The 15,546-nt window shown below is 35.6% G+C and overlaps 2 protein-coding genes across 2 annotated transcripts; both read left to right on the forward strand.

The window, feature by feature from the left end:
* The first annotated feature begins 11,418 nt into the window (after positions 1-11,418).
* On the forward strand, positions 11,419-12,497 carry LOC121227975 (polygalacturonase At1g48100-like). Its single transcript, XM_041110984.1, has 4 exons — positions 11,419-11,657; positions 11,749-11,880; positions 11,974-12,180; positions 12,276-12,497. The coding sequence occupies exons 1-4, from the start codon at positions 11,430-11,432 to the stop codon at positions 12,390-12,392; spliced, it is 684 nt and encodes a 227-aa protein (XP_040966918.1). The 5' UTR covers positions 11,419-11,429; the 3' UTR covers positions 12,393-12,497.
* On the forward strand, positions 12,396-13,677 carry LOC107917442 (polygalacturonase At1g48100-like; the record flags this gene model as incomplete). Its single annotated transcript, XM_016846796.2, has 3 exons — positions 12,396-12,627; positions 12,742-12,935; positions 13,013-13,677. Coding segments are annotated over 3 exons (831 nt in total), but the record flags the coding sequence as incomplete, so codon positions are not given.
* Between the last annotated feature and the right edge of the window lie 1,869 nt (positions 13,678-15,546).

A 15,546-nucleotide genomic window follows, 5' to 3' on the forward strand; every position in this document is an offset into this window, starting at 1 on the left:
TTGTTAATGAGCCGGTTAACGAAGAGGAGGCTAAAGAGTTTCTAAAATTTCTAAAGCACAGCGAGTACAGTGTTGTGGAACAACTACGTAAACAATCAGCTCGTATCTCGGTGCTGGCCTTACTCCTAAGTTCGGGAGTCCATCGCAGCGCGCTGATGAAGGTTTTAAGTGAAACGTATGTTGCTAATGATATCTCCGTCAACAAGCTAGAGTTCTTAGTTAGCAACATAAGTGCCGATAACTTTATTTTCTTCAATGACGACGATATACCACCTGGTGGCATGGGGTCGACTAAAGCTTTACATATCACCACGCGTTGTAAGGGATATACGCTACCAAGAATACTGATTGACAATGGGTCAGCCTTGAATATCCTACCATTGTCCACGCTAAACAGATTACCTGTAGACAGCTCTCACATGAAAGAGTGCCAAAATATAGTGAGGGCATTCGATGGTACAAAAAGAAGGGTGATGGGAAGAATTGAGATACCTCTTCTGATCGGGCCAAACACATATGAGGTGGATTTCCTGATGATAGATATCAAGCCTTTATACAACTGCCTCTTGGGGAGGCCCTGGATACTTTCAGCTGGGGCAGTGCCTTCATCGTTGCATCAGAAGTTGAAGTTAGTATCAGAGGGGCGGTTGATGACAATAAATGTTGAAGAGGATATCATTGTAGCTGTAAGCAATGACGCACCCTATTTGGAGACAGATGACGAAGCAATCGAATGCTCATTTCGGTCTTTGAAATTTTTTAATGTAACATTCATTACTGAGGGGAGCAAAATTCTGACGCCGAAATTATCCAAAACTACAAGAATGAGTCTACAGTTGATGGTTAGAAAATGAGCTCTACTGAGAAGAAGACTCAGGAGACATCTTTAAAGAAGGGTTGAAACGCCAGTATTAAAGGACAAGAGAGACCGCTTCGGCTTAAGATTTAAGCCGGATGCAAGACAAAGGAAAAAGGAGCTGGAAAAGAAACAAGAAAGAAGTAGAGCACAATTGAAGAGGGAGAAAATCAAATGGAAGCCAATGATATTCCCCCATACATCGAAAACTTTTGTGTCCGGAGGAATCATTCATCTCGAGCGGGGCACGCCAAGAAAGGAATCCATAGAAGAAAAGTTGGAAAACTTATACATTAAAGCCACATACGAAGAAGGGGCTGGAGGAGAAAATTTGTCGGGCATTTTCTCCTACATACCTAGAAGTGTTCTGGATAACTGGACTGTGGAAGAGATTCCTGTAGTTTTTAGAGCTGACTCAAAGTAATGTCCAAAACACACTTATTGCTCTAGGCCTAGGAGTAATAAGAATCTTTTGTGAAATAGACTTATGTACAAAAACGTTATTTCAATAAAATGCACAGTTATTATCATTTTGAGTAGATATTCTTTCATTCTCTCTATTTCATTCATAATCATATTATACAAATGATTACTTTCGGATTCTTTTGTCCTTCGGACATTTTTCTAAATATTCTTTCGTTCTTCATTTATAATCATACCATACAGATAATTATTCTTAAATTCTTTTGGTTCTTTGTATCTTCCTTCATCCTCATAACAGATCCCCAGATATCAATGATATGAGTGACACTGCTAGTGGCTCAGAGTCTCCTTTTGAGCAAGATATATGTATAGAGGATTCTCAAGATTTCAAAGATGACCAAGGCTGTAACCTATCTCCTGATCTATTGAGGATGGTAGAACAAGATGAGAAACAAATCTTACCTCACAAAGAATCAATAGAAATTGTAAGCTTAGGAGAGGGACAAGAGGTGAAGATCGAAACTTGTATCACCATAGAGATTAAGCGAAACCTTATCGAATTACTTCAAGAATTCAAAGATGTCTTTGTATGGTCATACCAAGATATGCCCAGGTTGAACACCGATATCGTGGTGCATCGACTTCCCATAAAGGAAGAATGTAAGCCGGTTTAGCAAAAACTCCATAGAATGAGGCCCGACGTCTTGCTAAAAATAAAGAAAGAGGTCAGAAAGTAGTTTGATGCTGGATTTTTAAAGGTGGTAAAATACTCAGAATGGGTAGCCAACATCGTCCCCGTCCCTAAGAAAGATGGAAAAGTATGAATGTGTGTAGACTACAGAGATTTGAATAAAGCCAGGCCGAAAGATAATTCCCCACTTCCTCATATTGACACCCTAATAGACAACACGGTAGCACACTCACTGTTTTCTTTCATGGATGGTTTCTCCGGATATAACCAGATCAAGATGCATCCTGAAGACATGGAGAAAACCACATTTGTAACCATATGGGACACGTTCTGCTACAAGGTGATGCCATTTGGACTGAAAAATGCGAGGGCAACATATCAAAGGGCCATGGTAACCCTGTTTCACGACATGATGCATAAAGAAATCGAATTTTATGTCGATGATATGATCGCAAAGTCCCGAACAGAGAAGGAGCACGTACAAGTCCTGAGGAAGTTGTTCTTAAGGTTGAGGAAGTTTCAGCTAAAACTCAATCCAGGCAAATGTACCTTCGGAGTCAAGTCTGAAAGCTTCTTGGATTCGTGGTTAGTGAGAAAGGGATTGAGATCGATCTAGGCAAAGTTAAAGCCATACAAGAGTTATCTCCGCCGCGTACCCAGAAAGAGGTTCGATGTTTTCTAGGAAGATTAAATTACATCAGTCGGTTCATTTCACAACTAACTGAGAAATGTGACCCTGTTTTCTGCCTCCTCAAGAAACACAACCCAGATGTATGGGATGAAGAACGCCAAAAGGCTTTCGACAAGGTCAAACGGTACTTATCCAACGCTCTGGTGCTGATGCCACTTAACCCCGATAAACCATTGATACTGTATTTGGCAGTATTTGAGAATTCCATGGGATGCGTACTTGGTCAGCATGATGAGTCAGGAAGGAAAGAAAAAGCTATTTACTATCTTAGTAAAAAGTTCACTAAATGTGAGACAAAATATCCGCCGGTAGAAAAGTTGTATTGTGCCCTGGTTTAGACAATCCGAAGGTTGAGGCAGTATATGTTGTACCACACTACCTGGCTCATCTCAAAACTCGACCCTTTAAAGTACATGATGGAGTCAACAGCTTTGAATTAAAGGATGACCCGATGACAAATTCTGCTTTCTGAATTCGACATAGTCTATGTGAACCAGAAAGCAGTAAAAGGGAGTACAATAGCAGATTTTCTAGCCAGTAGAGCTTTGGAAGATTACGAGCCCTTGAATTTTGATTTCCCGAATGAAGACCTGATGTGTGTTACGACCACTGAAGAAGGTGCTCTAGAAGAACTTCCCTGGAAACTAAACTTCGATGGGGCATCAAATGCTGTGGGTAATGGAATTGGGGCAGTCTTGGTGTCTCTGAACGAAGATAATTATCCATTTACTAGTAAATTGGATTTTAATTGTATGAATAACATGGCAGAATATGAGACGTGCATTATGGGTATCCGTGCAGCTATAGAATGCAGGATTAAAGTGTTAAAGGTGTATGGAGATTCTGTGCTAGTGATTTATCAACTCAAGGGAGAATGGGAGACCAGAGATCCCAAGTTGATCGATTATCGAAAACTGGACCTTAAATTGGTTAAAGAGTTCGATGACATTACCTTCCGCTACCTTCCACGGGACAAAAATCAGATGGTCGATGCTTTGGTCACCTTAGCTTCCATGATCAAGGTGAACAAATAAGAAGATGTCAAATCCATCTGGATGAGCATTTATGAAACTCCGACTCATTGTTACAATATTGAAGAAGATGAAGAAAAAGATGATCACCCTTGGTATCAAGATATATTGCAATACGTAAGGAATCATGAGTACCCGGACCAGGCAAGCGAGAATGACAAAAGGACGCTAAGAAGATTGGCCATTGACTATGTCTTAGATGGGGAGATCCTATACAAAAGAAGAAAGGATCAAGTGCTATTAAGATGCGTAGATGCTGTAGAAGGTAAGAAAATCTTGGAAGAAGTCCATGAGGGTGTCTGTGGGGCACACGCTAATGGCTTTACAATGGCTAGGAAAATTATGAGATTTGGGTATTATTGGTCCACTATGGAAGGGGACTGTGTCAATTACGCTAAGATATGTCATAAATGCCAAATCTATGGAGACAAAATTCATGTGCTTCCTTCACCGCTACATGTCATGACTTCCCCATGGCCTTTCCCTATGTGGGGTATGGATGCGATTGGACCAATATCGCCGAAAGCTTCCAATGGGCATCGGTTTATCTTTGTGGTTATCGACTACTTCAACAAATGGGTGGAAGCCACTTCATATGCTAATGTTACAAAGTCAGCAGTGAGCAAATTCCTGAAAAAAGAGATCATATGTCGATATGGAATACCGAAGAGGATCATATCTGACAATGCATTAAACTTGAACAATAGTACGATAGCGGAAGTCTGCAGTCAATTCAATATCAGACACCACAACTCGTCACCATATCACCTGAAAATGAATGGGTCAGTGGAAGCGGCCAATAAAAAATATTAAGAAGATTGTGGGGAAGATGATTGAGACCTACAAAGATTGGCATGAGAAGTTACTATTTGTCATCTTTACTTATCGAACATCAGTCAGAACCTTTACTGGGCAACGCCTTTCCCTTTGGTCTACGGTATGGAAGCGGTTTTGCCAATCGAAGTTGAAATCCCGTCCCTTTGAGTGTTGTTGGAGCTAAAGTTAGATGAAGCAGAGTGGATCCAGTCTCGATATGATCAATTGAACTTGATTGAAGAAAAGAGGCTAAGAGCTATCCGTCATGGTCAGATGTACCAAAAACAAATGCTGCGAGCCTGTGATAAAAAGGTTCGTCCTAGGGAATTCCATGAGGGGGACCTGGTCTTGAAAAAGATCCTTGCCATACAAAAAAATTTCAGAGGGAAATGGATGCCAAACTGGGAAGGACCTTATGTGGTAAAGAAAGCTTTTTCTGGAGGAGCATTGATCCTAGTCGAGATGGATGGTAAAAACTTGTCCAATCTTGTGAATTTGGATTCCGTCAAGAAGTATTTTACCTAAAGAGAGAGAGGCCAGAGTGAAAACCCGCAAATGGTACTTTGAGACCCCCAAAAAAAAAAGATGGAGAGGCCAAGGTGAAAACCCGCAAAGGGCGCTTTGTGACCAAAGGGGTTTTTGAGTTGAAAACCCGAAAATGGGCAGCTCAAATTTAAAACATGAGGCATGCGGTAGTCTTGACCTCCAAAATTAACAAGAGGGAAGGACAATACATCTTGGAGCATCAACAAAATACGCGGGATCTCCTGAACGCATATTTAGCTCAAAATGGCTTTTGAGAAGTTAGAATAGAGAAGCTCGTGCTGCGATATCTGGGGCACCTTTTTCTCATCTTATTTTGTACCTTAGCAGATTTACTATATTGTTTAATTTATTCACTTTGAGTTTTGCTCAATAAAATTCCATCTTGTCCATTATGATAGTCTCTTTCGAGCATTTTTGTTGAAATCACGATTTTTGGACTTATAATATTCACACAAAAGAAGTTACGCATATTACTTTGGAAGGTCTCTAAATAGTACAAGGACCTGAACCAGGGTCACTAGTCAAGACTAACCAGATTCAAAAGTTGGAAACATTGGAAAAAGAATAATCCAAATTGTGAATATTTCTTCAAATTTTCTGTCAAACATACCGACTAAACAAGAAAACACGATAGCACATCAATGATAGAACCCTGATGAACTATGAGCAATGATACCTTAAGCATTTAAAAATGAATCACTCTCATGGCATTTCTACATTCATAATCATTTATCTAGTTAGGAGCATTTGAATCATTTGGATCATGGCATCCTAATTATTTGGCATAAACATAGGTACAGGAAACCAATTCTACAGGTCATGTCCCTAGAAGACGGTGTAGCAACATCAGAGAGTTCGCAGATCTTATCTCCCTAAGCAGTAGTGGAGCGGATCAAAGACGGTGAGCCTTAACCCCCTAAGTAGTAGGGTAACAGGCCAAAAATTACAGATCTTGTCTCCCTAAGCAGTAGTGGAGCAAATCGAAGACGGTGAGCCTTAACCTCCTAAGCAGTAGGGTAACAGGCTGAAAATTACAAGTCTTATCTCCCTGAAGTTGCAGTGGAGCAGACTAAAGTTAGCAGATCTTATCTCCCTGAAGTTGCAGTGGAGTAGATCGAAGTCACAATCCTTATCTCTGTGAAGTTGCAGTAGATCAGGATAAAAATTACAAGTCTTATCTCCCTGAAGTTGCAGTGGACAGTTGTAGTGGAGCAGACTAAAGTTAGCAGATCTTATCTCCTTGAAGTTGTAGTGGAGCAGATCAAAGTCACAATCCTTATCTCTCTGAAGTTGCAGTAGAGCAGGATAAAAATATACGAACCATACCTCTCTGAAGTTGCAGTGGAGCACATTGGAGATACTTGAAGAAAAGAAGCGCCAAGAAGAGCCGAGACTCAGCGGGTCCAGGCAAAATTGGCCTTTTTATAGTCTTTGCTCCATTCACGTTACACGACAATGAGCAAAGAGGGGCAGCTGTAATGCTCAATTTTAGCCCGGGCCCAGCACTAAAAATAAACAATTAAAAACACAAAAAAAAAGAAGAAGAAGAAAACCAAAATAATTAAACAAAATGTCCACAGTCCAGGTCTTTAGTACAAAATAGCCCAAATATACTGTACAAGCCCAATATTCAACCCAGCCTAAGTCTACTAAGACCCTAAAACCAAATTAACCCAATTACAGCCCAAAGTTATAAGGCCCAAACGGCCCAAAATACTTTAGAAAAAAAAACCCTAGGGTTTCTCTCCCTTGCGCTGCAGCCTTCAGCCACCGTACAGCCCCAACGCCGTTCGTGCCTCCAAGTCAACACGCCGTACGCCACCCTCATGCTTAGTGCCAGCATACGCTCCGTACCTGTGAAAGAAAACAAGAAAATAAGAAAACAGCAGCAGAGCAACAGCCAATAGAGAGAACAAAAATTGTTGTATTTTTTTCTTTTGATTATCTATAAAGCCCTTTTATTTTTTATTGTAAGGGTTCCTTTTTCTTACACGCACATTAAGCACACTAAAATACATACTGAATAGAAAATTCGAAAGCAATTGCAAGAAGGTGATTTCGAATGACTTGTATTTATTTCTTTCACATCTGTTTCATCTTCCTTTCGTGTTTCGCATGTGTTTTTTAGTATAGTGAAGTAAAAAAGAAAACATACCTTCAAACGAGCCATCGGAGACCATATCTTCTTCGTTGAAATCGAAGCTTGAGATAGGTTTTCGGGGCTAAAAATCTGACCTTCTGTGGCGAATTTTAGAATAGAGAAATGGATCGATTTCATTGCTAGCCATTATCCGTTGATTTCAATGGTGGAATAGTGGCAGTTGAATGGACAAAGGGGGATGGAAAAGCCTCAAAGCTGCGGCGCCGAAACCCTAGCAAATGGGTACTCGATTTATGGCTTGAAAAATTTGATTTCCTTTTATTTTGGGAATAAAACGAAACGGCGCCGTTTCAAGGGGGAAGGGTCCGCGCGTCAACCCGTTCCAGGACCTGAACTCGCGCCTTTGTGCTTCAAATGGGTTATTTGCGATATAAGTCCTTCCCCTTTTGCTCTGCGTTTCAATCAGCTTATATTTGTATTTCTTTTGTTTTTAAATTTTTCCTATAATTTAAGCATGAACTCGATTTGGTCCCCGCTTCAATGCTGCGTTTTGGGATCTGGATTATTTCTAGTTCCAGTTCCTATGCATTTGCAGGCATGTCGCATGAGTCCTTATTTTGGTTCTAACAGCTTATTTTTTAAATTATCCTTCTTATTTTAACTCGATTTTAATTTAGTCTTCAGTATAGCCTATTATTTTACAATACATTTAACATTTGTACATGTGTTGATTCATTTTAATATTTGTATAATATTTCTTTAAATATTCTATATATATTTGTACATGTATTATTTTAATTAAAGTTTGTAATTTGTAATGTTTATTACTTTAAAGTTCTTAATATTTTTATATATGTGTTGAGCTATTTCAATAACTTTATTTTGTTTTTATAAAATCACCATTTTGAAGTTCATTTTTATACCATATTATTTTAAATATTTATATAACACTTGTTCAAATGTTTTATATGTGTTTGTACATGTATAATAAAATTAATTTAATTCTATGTACATATTAAATCCCATGCTAATTTATTTTGTAAGTTCTTTTTAAAATTTCCTATATATATCTTTATGTACATAAGTTATTTTTTAGAATATATTTTACTACATATTGTTTTGATTTAGAATCTCACATTTAAATACTATTTTTATATGTATATACATTTGTCAACTTTAAATGGATACATCGTCTTCAAAATGTTTATGCATATTATTTGACTCAAATTTCCTCTTTTATAATCTTTATTTTAATAATTATTTATGTGTTTGTAGTTTGTCCATATTGTTTTGTATATCATATGTGTTTGGTTGTCTTTATCGTTTTTTATAGGTTATTATATTATATTTTCGATTGGTACTTGGTGTTGTTATCTTAATTTTATTTATCTAGGCTTGAAAACTTGTTGGGGCTTTTACTTTGATTTGTTTCTTTAGTTATATTTTTAGCTTTCACGATTTTGATTGTTAATGTTTGGATGTGAGCTTACTATTATTTTATGCACATTAAAATTTTTTATTTGTTTATTCATCTTTACACTATTTTTATTCATTAATAGAGTTCGCTACCCATGCATATTATCTCATGTTTATAATTTCGCCTTTTACTTGCAATTGACTCATTGGGATTTTAAACTTATTAATCTAAAATAATTATTCCATTTTATTTCAAGTCAAATTAATGCGTTTTAAGATGGTTTTACAATTATTCATTTGAAAATTCCTTAAAATGAAGGCAATGTTTGATGTTTGGGAAATCGAGAAATCGTGCCCTATCGTGCTGGGTTTCGATTTCGTGTTTGTTCAAAATAGTCGAATATTCCTTTAGAATTTCACTCGTGTTTCCCAAATTTTAAAACAAGGCTATGTTCAATTTTTGGAAACTCGGGGAATCGTGCCTTATCGTGCTGGGTTTCATTTTCCTGTTTGTTCAAAATAACTGAATATTCCTTTTGAATTTCACTCTAGTTTTCTAAATTCTAAAGCAAGGCAATGTTCAATGTTTAGAAATTCGAGGGATCGTGCCCTACCGTGCTGGGTTCGGTTTTTCGTTGGACTAAATAATCAGGCATCCCTTTGTAATCTTCAACATATAAACCTTTGGAAGTCAAAAAATTATCGTGTTTTCGAGGGTATAAAGGATTGTGTCCTATCGTGCTGGATGTGATGCTGTATACCTTTGAAACAAGAGAATTTTGACAACCAACTTAAGCCATTCAAATGTTTTAAAATGAACAATATTTCAAAAATAGCTTTAAATCTTAGGCATAAGGACAGTACTTAATCAATTTGGTACCAATTTTGGGCGTAGTGAGGGTGCTAATCCTTCTTCATACGTAACCGACTCCCGAACCCATTTTCTCAAATTTACGTTGGCCAAAATCGGTTTTAATAAAACAAAGTGTTTTATTAGATGACCCAATCACATCTAAATAAAAGATTGGTGGCCACTCCACAATTTGTTATAAAAAGTTGATCCCCGTTTTTTAAAATCAAGTCAAAAAAATGGTTTCGACACTGATTATTTGTCCCAGTCGAACTTTGATTAGTGTAGATTATTTTAATATTATTTGACCTATGAATTTAGCCTATAAATAGACACTTTTTACCCTATAAAGATTGAACTCATTACCCATTTAGGTATTAACTTTTACAAGTTTTCAAGAATTTTGTGTTTACGTTTAAAGGATTCTTATTTCGGGTTTCGGGGTTTAGTTTTATTTTCATCTTTGTACTCTTTATATTTTTCGTTATAGTGAAATTATCTTTACACGTGAATTTTTATCCTCTTCAGAGATATTTTTCTATGTAAAATATTTTTATTCGATCTTTTCAAATTCTTTGTTATTTTACTTGTTCGTTACTTAATTAGGTTTATCCCCAACACATTAATTACATGAAGTAAAATTATATTGTATATTAAATATGTAAAAATGTTTCAATTATGATTTGATTTATTATTATTATTATATCTGAATTGTTAAATAAGTTAATATAGTTTAATTATATTTAACAATTCAATTATAGAATATTATTGGACACTAATTACAACAAATTTAGAAAATTAAAAAAAATGTGTAAACTCACATGCAATGGATGTGACATTAAAACTATTTATTATGAAGGGCATGTTTGAAAAGTGACCTAATAATTGAATTTTGGTGTAATTATACACATGTGGCATGTTTAAATAATCAATGTAATTAGTGAATTCTATTGAACTAAATGTAATTGGAGAACCCCAATTACACTCTCTAATTATTAAGGGGTGGGAATTGAAATAATTACGGGAGTAATTATAAATAATTACATTCAAATCTATTTATTCTATGTTTCATACATTTAAAACTTATTTTTATACGATTATAATAATATGATATATATTAAATGTAATTACATATTAATTTACAAATTTTGTTTAAATAATTTAAATTTTTTATTAATGATATAATTTCTTACACATTTTAACCTACTAAATAATTGATTAAATTATGTAATATTTATTATTAATTATTTATAGTTGGTCAATAGTCAATAGACGATTATAATGGGTATATGTCTAATGTTAGAGAGTAACTTAACAAATATGGAATGCTAGATAAAATTGTTTAGATGTTTATTTCTCTTGTTAATCCATACTATAATTACGTGTGTGATTGAGTTGGTGTCACAAGTTAACTAGACACCAACTCAGTGAATGAAATTACTAAAATAACCTTACATAATTTAAATAAGTTGCATTATTACAAGAATATTTTTGTTTTTTTTTTCTTATTTTAAAAACAATAAAAAAGTAATATAAATGTTGATATTTGAACCCATGCTACTAATATTTATGAAAAAAAAAATTTAACCGGTAAACCAAAACTTTCCTTTAATATTTTTATACATTTCAAAATTATTACACAAATTATTTCTCCTATATTGTTTATATATCTATACTATTATTTAAGTGTATGACTAAGTTGGTATTACGAGTATATTCTTCATTATAGAAAAAATATAAATATTAATAAAAATTGTAATATTTTTGAGTTAAAAGAATTCATACCACGAGGCGGAGCCATGGACAAAACACAACTTTCATAATTCTTTTGTAAAATTCATTTTAGCTATGTCTAGAAATTCAAACCAATTATTTAGTTAGTTAGGCTTGTGTCTCAGTAGTTGTTTTAGCTTTGTTTTGGAGCCCTCTCCCTATTTAAACATCAAAGATTCTCTCCGTTTTTCACTTTGAAAGATACTAGAAGACAAAAAAAAAAAAGGAAAATAAAATGAGTTGTATTAGCTTGAAAAGGCTTACATTTATGTTTGTGATTGCTTGTGTAGTGTGGTGTTCAAGTATTGGAACGTACATTGCTAGAAAAGGTAATTACCGAAAGGGAAGATCAAAGTGGAATCCTCCTCATAAAACTACTCCTAAGCCCAAAGCTCCTACACATTCAATTCCCCCGCCCTCCATCGGCCTAAAGTCTTTGACGTGCGACGCTTTGGAGCCAAGGGTGATGATAGCTTCTTCACTGTTGCTTAACAAGCCTTTGAATTGTTTGCTTAAAAACTCATACCATTCAACTCTAATCTAATGCAACGCAGGCATTCCAAGATGCATGGTCAGATGCATGTAAAGTGGAGAGATCAACGGTTCTCGTTCCGCCCAAATTCACGTTCCTTGTAGGACCCGTTTCATTCTCTGGTGCTAATTGTCAACCAAACATTGTATTTCAGGTAAAAACATTTGAAGTATATAAATAATAACGGCTGCTGCACCTACCTAAATATATAGTAGTAAAGAGTCGATTTGCTGACTTTTGTTCTCAGCTGGATGGTATAATTATTGCTCCCACTGACTTTCAATGTTGGGGCAATGGTTCTTTACCATGGCTTGAATTCACATATCTTAGAGGCGGTGTAACAGTTCAGGGAAAAGGTATCCTTGATGGAAGAGGCTCAAGATGGTGGAAAGATGATGGAAAAGAACCCAAAATTCCATTAAACACTTCATTTCAACAAATCCCACCAATACAGGTAATTTACCTACTTCAGTTTCCACCAACCCCTAAGGTTGATTGTTTTGTTTTGTTTGTAACTAATCATATTTCTACTGTAAATTCGGGTGATAGGACAGAAATGAATTCAGTGGAAACATGCCGAGAAAAAAACCAACTGTAAGGACTACCTCAAAAAACCATGAAAAACCAAACTTTTTCCATGACTATGCATGGGATGCAGTCCTATGATGTTTTATCTGTCTTGCTGTTGCACCGGCACTAAGGTTTAATGCGAGCACCAATGTGGTGGTGAAGGGCATAACGATTCGAAACAGTCCTCAATTCCATCTCAAGTTCAACCATTGCAAGCGAGTTGTGGTGCACGTTATGACTGCCGACTCTCCTGGGGACAGTCCTAACACAGATGGAATCCACCTACACAACTCTCAAGATGTGCTAATCCATTCCAGTAATCTTTCATGCGGTAACTATTTCAACTCTCTCTTGCTAGTAAATAAACAAAACGATGTAAGACCTTAAGCAGGAAATAAATACTTAAATCGAATTAGTCAGATCTGAAGTGAAGTAATTGTTGCAGGTGATGACTGCATTTCCATACAGTCAGGATCCACAAATGTATCCATTTTCAACGTAAGCTGTGGACCAGGGCATGGAATCAGCATTGGAGGCTTGGGAAGGAATTACATCAGCAAAGCCTGTGTCTCGAACATCAGTTTCCGGAATATAGTTATGCATAACACAACGAATGGTGCCCGAATAAAGACATGGCAGGTAATATGTTACAGAAGGCTTCTAGTATGACTGCCTGACATTCTTAGTAACTTTTCTGATATTATATTTGCATGCAGGGTGGACGCGGTTCGGTTCAGGGTGTTGTGTTCTCAAACATACAAGTGTCTCAGGTAGTTCGTCCAATTGTGATAAATCAATTCTACTGTGGCGAAAAACACAAAACGGAATGCAGAAACCAAACAGCAGCCGTGGCTCTATCAGGAATCACCTTTGAAAAAATAAGAGGAACGTATAAAGATAAAGCTGTGGACATAGCTTGCAGCGATAATGTTCCATGTAGGGGTATAACATTATCGGCCATTGAGCTAACCCCAGCGCCCAACGAACGACCCCGCACGGATGATACATTCTGTTGGCAAGCTTTTGTTGAGTTTACCGCCCCTATGGTGCCACCAATCGGGTGTTTAAAGACTGAAAAGCTATTAAATAACAAAGCCCAATCTAATCGTGATGTGTGCTGATTGCTGAGCTTAGTGTGGGTGACGTGATTTATGCTTCTTACTCAGCTCTTTCGCACCATTGGTTTATTAGGTACCAAGTGTATATTTATTTACATTCTTCTTTCATGGGATGGGATCATTAAACTAGAATCAATACTAGCTTGTTTGTTAAACCATATATATTAATACAAACTTTTGACATATTATACAAATGTATTTGTTATCCACTACATGTGCAATACATCAGTACATAATATATTTCTTTTCTTCTTCTGATGTAACTATCAATTCACAAATCCAGCATTTGTTGAGACGTGGAAAGAAATTTTGAAAGAGATTATAATAGAGAAGGTACAAGCTAGGACAAAAAAAAAAACAGCAAAATAAAATAATATATATATTATGAGTAGGGTCACTACATCTACAAATAGATTAATGAGAATTGTTCCTACTCAATTTCAAAAGATTGGGTTTTTTAGTAAAAGAATGAAACGAAAGGCTTGCCAATTATACCATCATTTTTACTCTACTGCAGTCCTTAAAGTATTCTCTTCTAATAGCCTTTTAACCACGACCAGTGGTTCTCAAAAAAAGATGAAGATCTACTTGTCTGCAACTCGATATTTGCTAGTCTAATGAAAGCAAAGCTTCATAGCTTCCTTTTATTGTGCTGGTCTTTTAACATAGAACTCGAAGAAATCAATCAAAATTTGCAAGAAATGGAAGTATTGCTACTAGTGGTGCTCGCTACTTTTGTCATTCCGAAAGAAGAATGATGAACACAGTGCAATTGTTTATGTAGTTTGATTTCTTTATATTTAAGGGACTTACTTAGGGAGAGAATTTAATATTTTTCAATGTTGTACAAATAATGATTTAAGTCCTATCACGTACCGGTATAGCAACTTTAGTTTTGCTCTTAAGATTTAGATCACTCTCTTATAATTTCCCCCTCAAAACTTAATGTGTAAACCAAGCGGTTTACTTGTTTACTTACAAAATGCACATCTAAAAAATAAATTCCTAATGAATAGAATAAGTGTTAAAATTCTCCCCAATCTTTCACCTACACAAGCTTTTCAATATGTAGTAGTTTAAAGCTTACTAAGATAAAGATCAACTACAATGAAAGCCCAATAAAAATAGAAACACAATATTAGCAATAAGAATATATTCATTAAGTCTAGGATAAGTCATGAATCTTTAAGATTTGTTTCCAAGTTGTCCAATCCAATCTCCTTAAATCAGGAATTCTTGTTGCTTAATTAAATTCAATCCAATCTTTAAGGATTTGTTGTTTCATAAAATCAATCTTCAAATATGGGTCAACACACGCCCATAATATCATCTAGGTCTGTTGGGATCTAGTGCCCTCAGTGTAGTGATATCGTTATATGTACTTGTAATTTTTCAAACAAATTGGTTTAATAAGAATTCATTATGCACATTAATATATTTTATAAAATATCCTCAATAGTTTTTGCACACAAAGCAAAATACAAATTTTAGCTCAATAATTATCTAATATTTAACTTATATTAAGTTGCGTAGAATCATAATGGAAGAAGATAACTTATATTAGTACGAAATCTAAATGGTCCATAGTTTAATCGAAATTGAGAAAATCAATTAAAAGACTATTACATTGCCTATCAAGTCCAATTAGAGAGATACTTTGTCTTGAGTATCGAAGTGGATAACTGTAATGCCCCTTACTTGTGTTTTACGCCGGAATAGGGTACGAGACATTACCCGAACGTAACGCATGCAATCGTACGAAACCACGACATAGATTTTTTTTATATCCAAGTTAAAACAATTTAATTTTCGTACTTAATCATGCATCATCGTACCTTATATCTTGAGCAATATTAATTAATATCAATGGTCATATACAAAATGAGTTATCAAATATTGAAGGCCAACATTTTAGGCCAAATTAATTATGACATAAAACAAAATAACCAAGTCCTCTATACATGCCATAATCCAAAATATTGTTTTCAAAATACCAAAAAGTATTGATAGTGTGGATGGATCTCCAACGATTTCCGAATCCCGAGCTGGCTTGGTGATACTATAAGACAAAGGAAAGAAAAGAGAGTAAGCATAAAGCTTAGTAAGAAAGTACGTAAATAATAAACGATTTA

The sequence above is a fragment of the Gossypium hirsutum genome, chromosome A01 (assembly GCF_007990345.1).
Source record: "Gossypium hirsutum isolate 1008001.06 chromosome A01, Gossypium_hirsutum_v2.1, whole genome shotgun sequence".
Lineage (NCBI taxonomy): Eukaryota > Viridiplantae > Streptophyta > Magnoliopsida > Malvales > Malvaceae > Gossypium > Gossypium hirsutum.

What these genes read in the sequence shown, in the direction of transcription:
- LOC121227975 (XM_041110984.1), top strand. Translation starts at nt 11,430, where the DNA reads ATGAGTTGTATTAGCTTGAAAAGGCTTACATTTATGTTTGTGATTGCT. An exon ending in AACCAAACATTGTATTTCAG is followed by an intron (nt 11,881 to 11,973) that starts GTAAAAACATTT and finishes TTTTGTTCTCAG; the next exon opens with CTGGATGGTATAATTATTGC. An exon ending in AACAAATCCCACCAATACAG is followed by an intron (nt 12,181 to 12,275) that starts GTAATTTACCTA and finishes TTCGGGTGATAG; the next exon opens with GACAGAAATGAATTCAGTGG.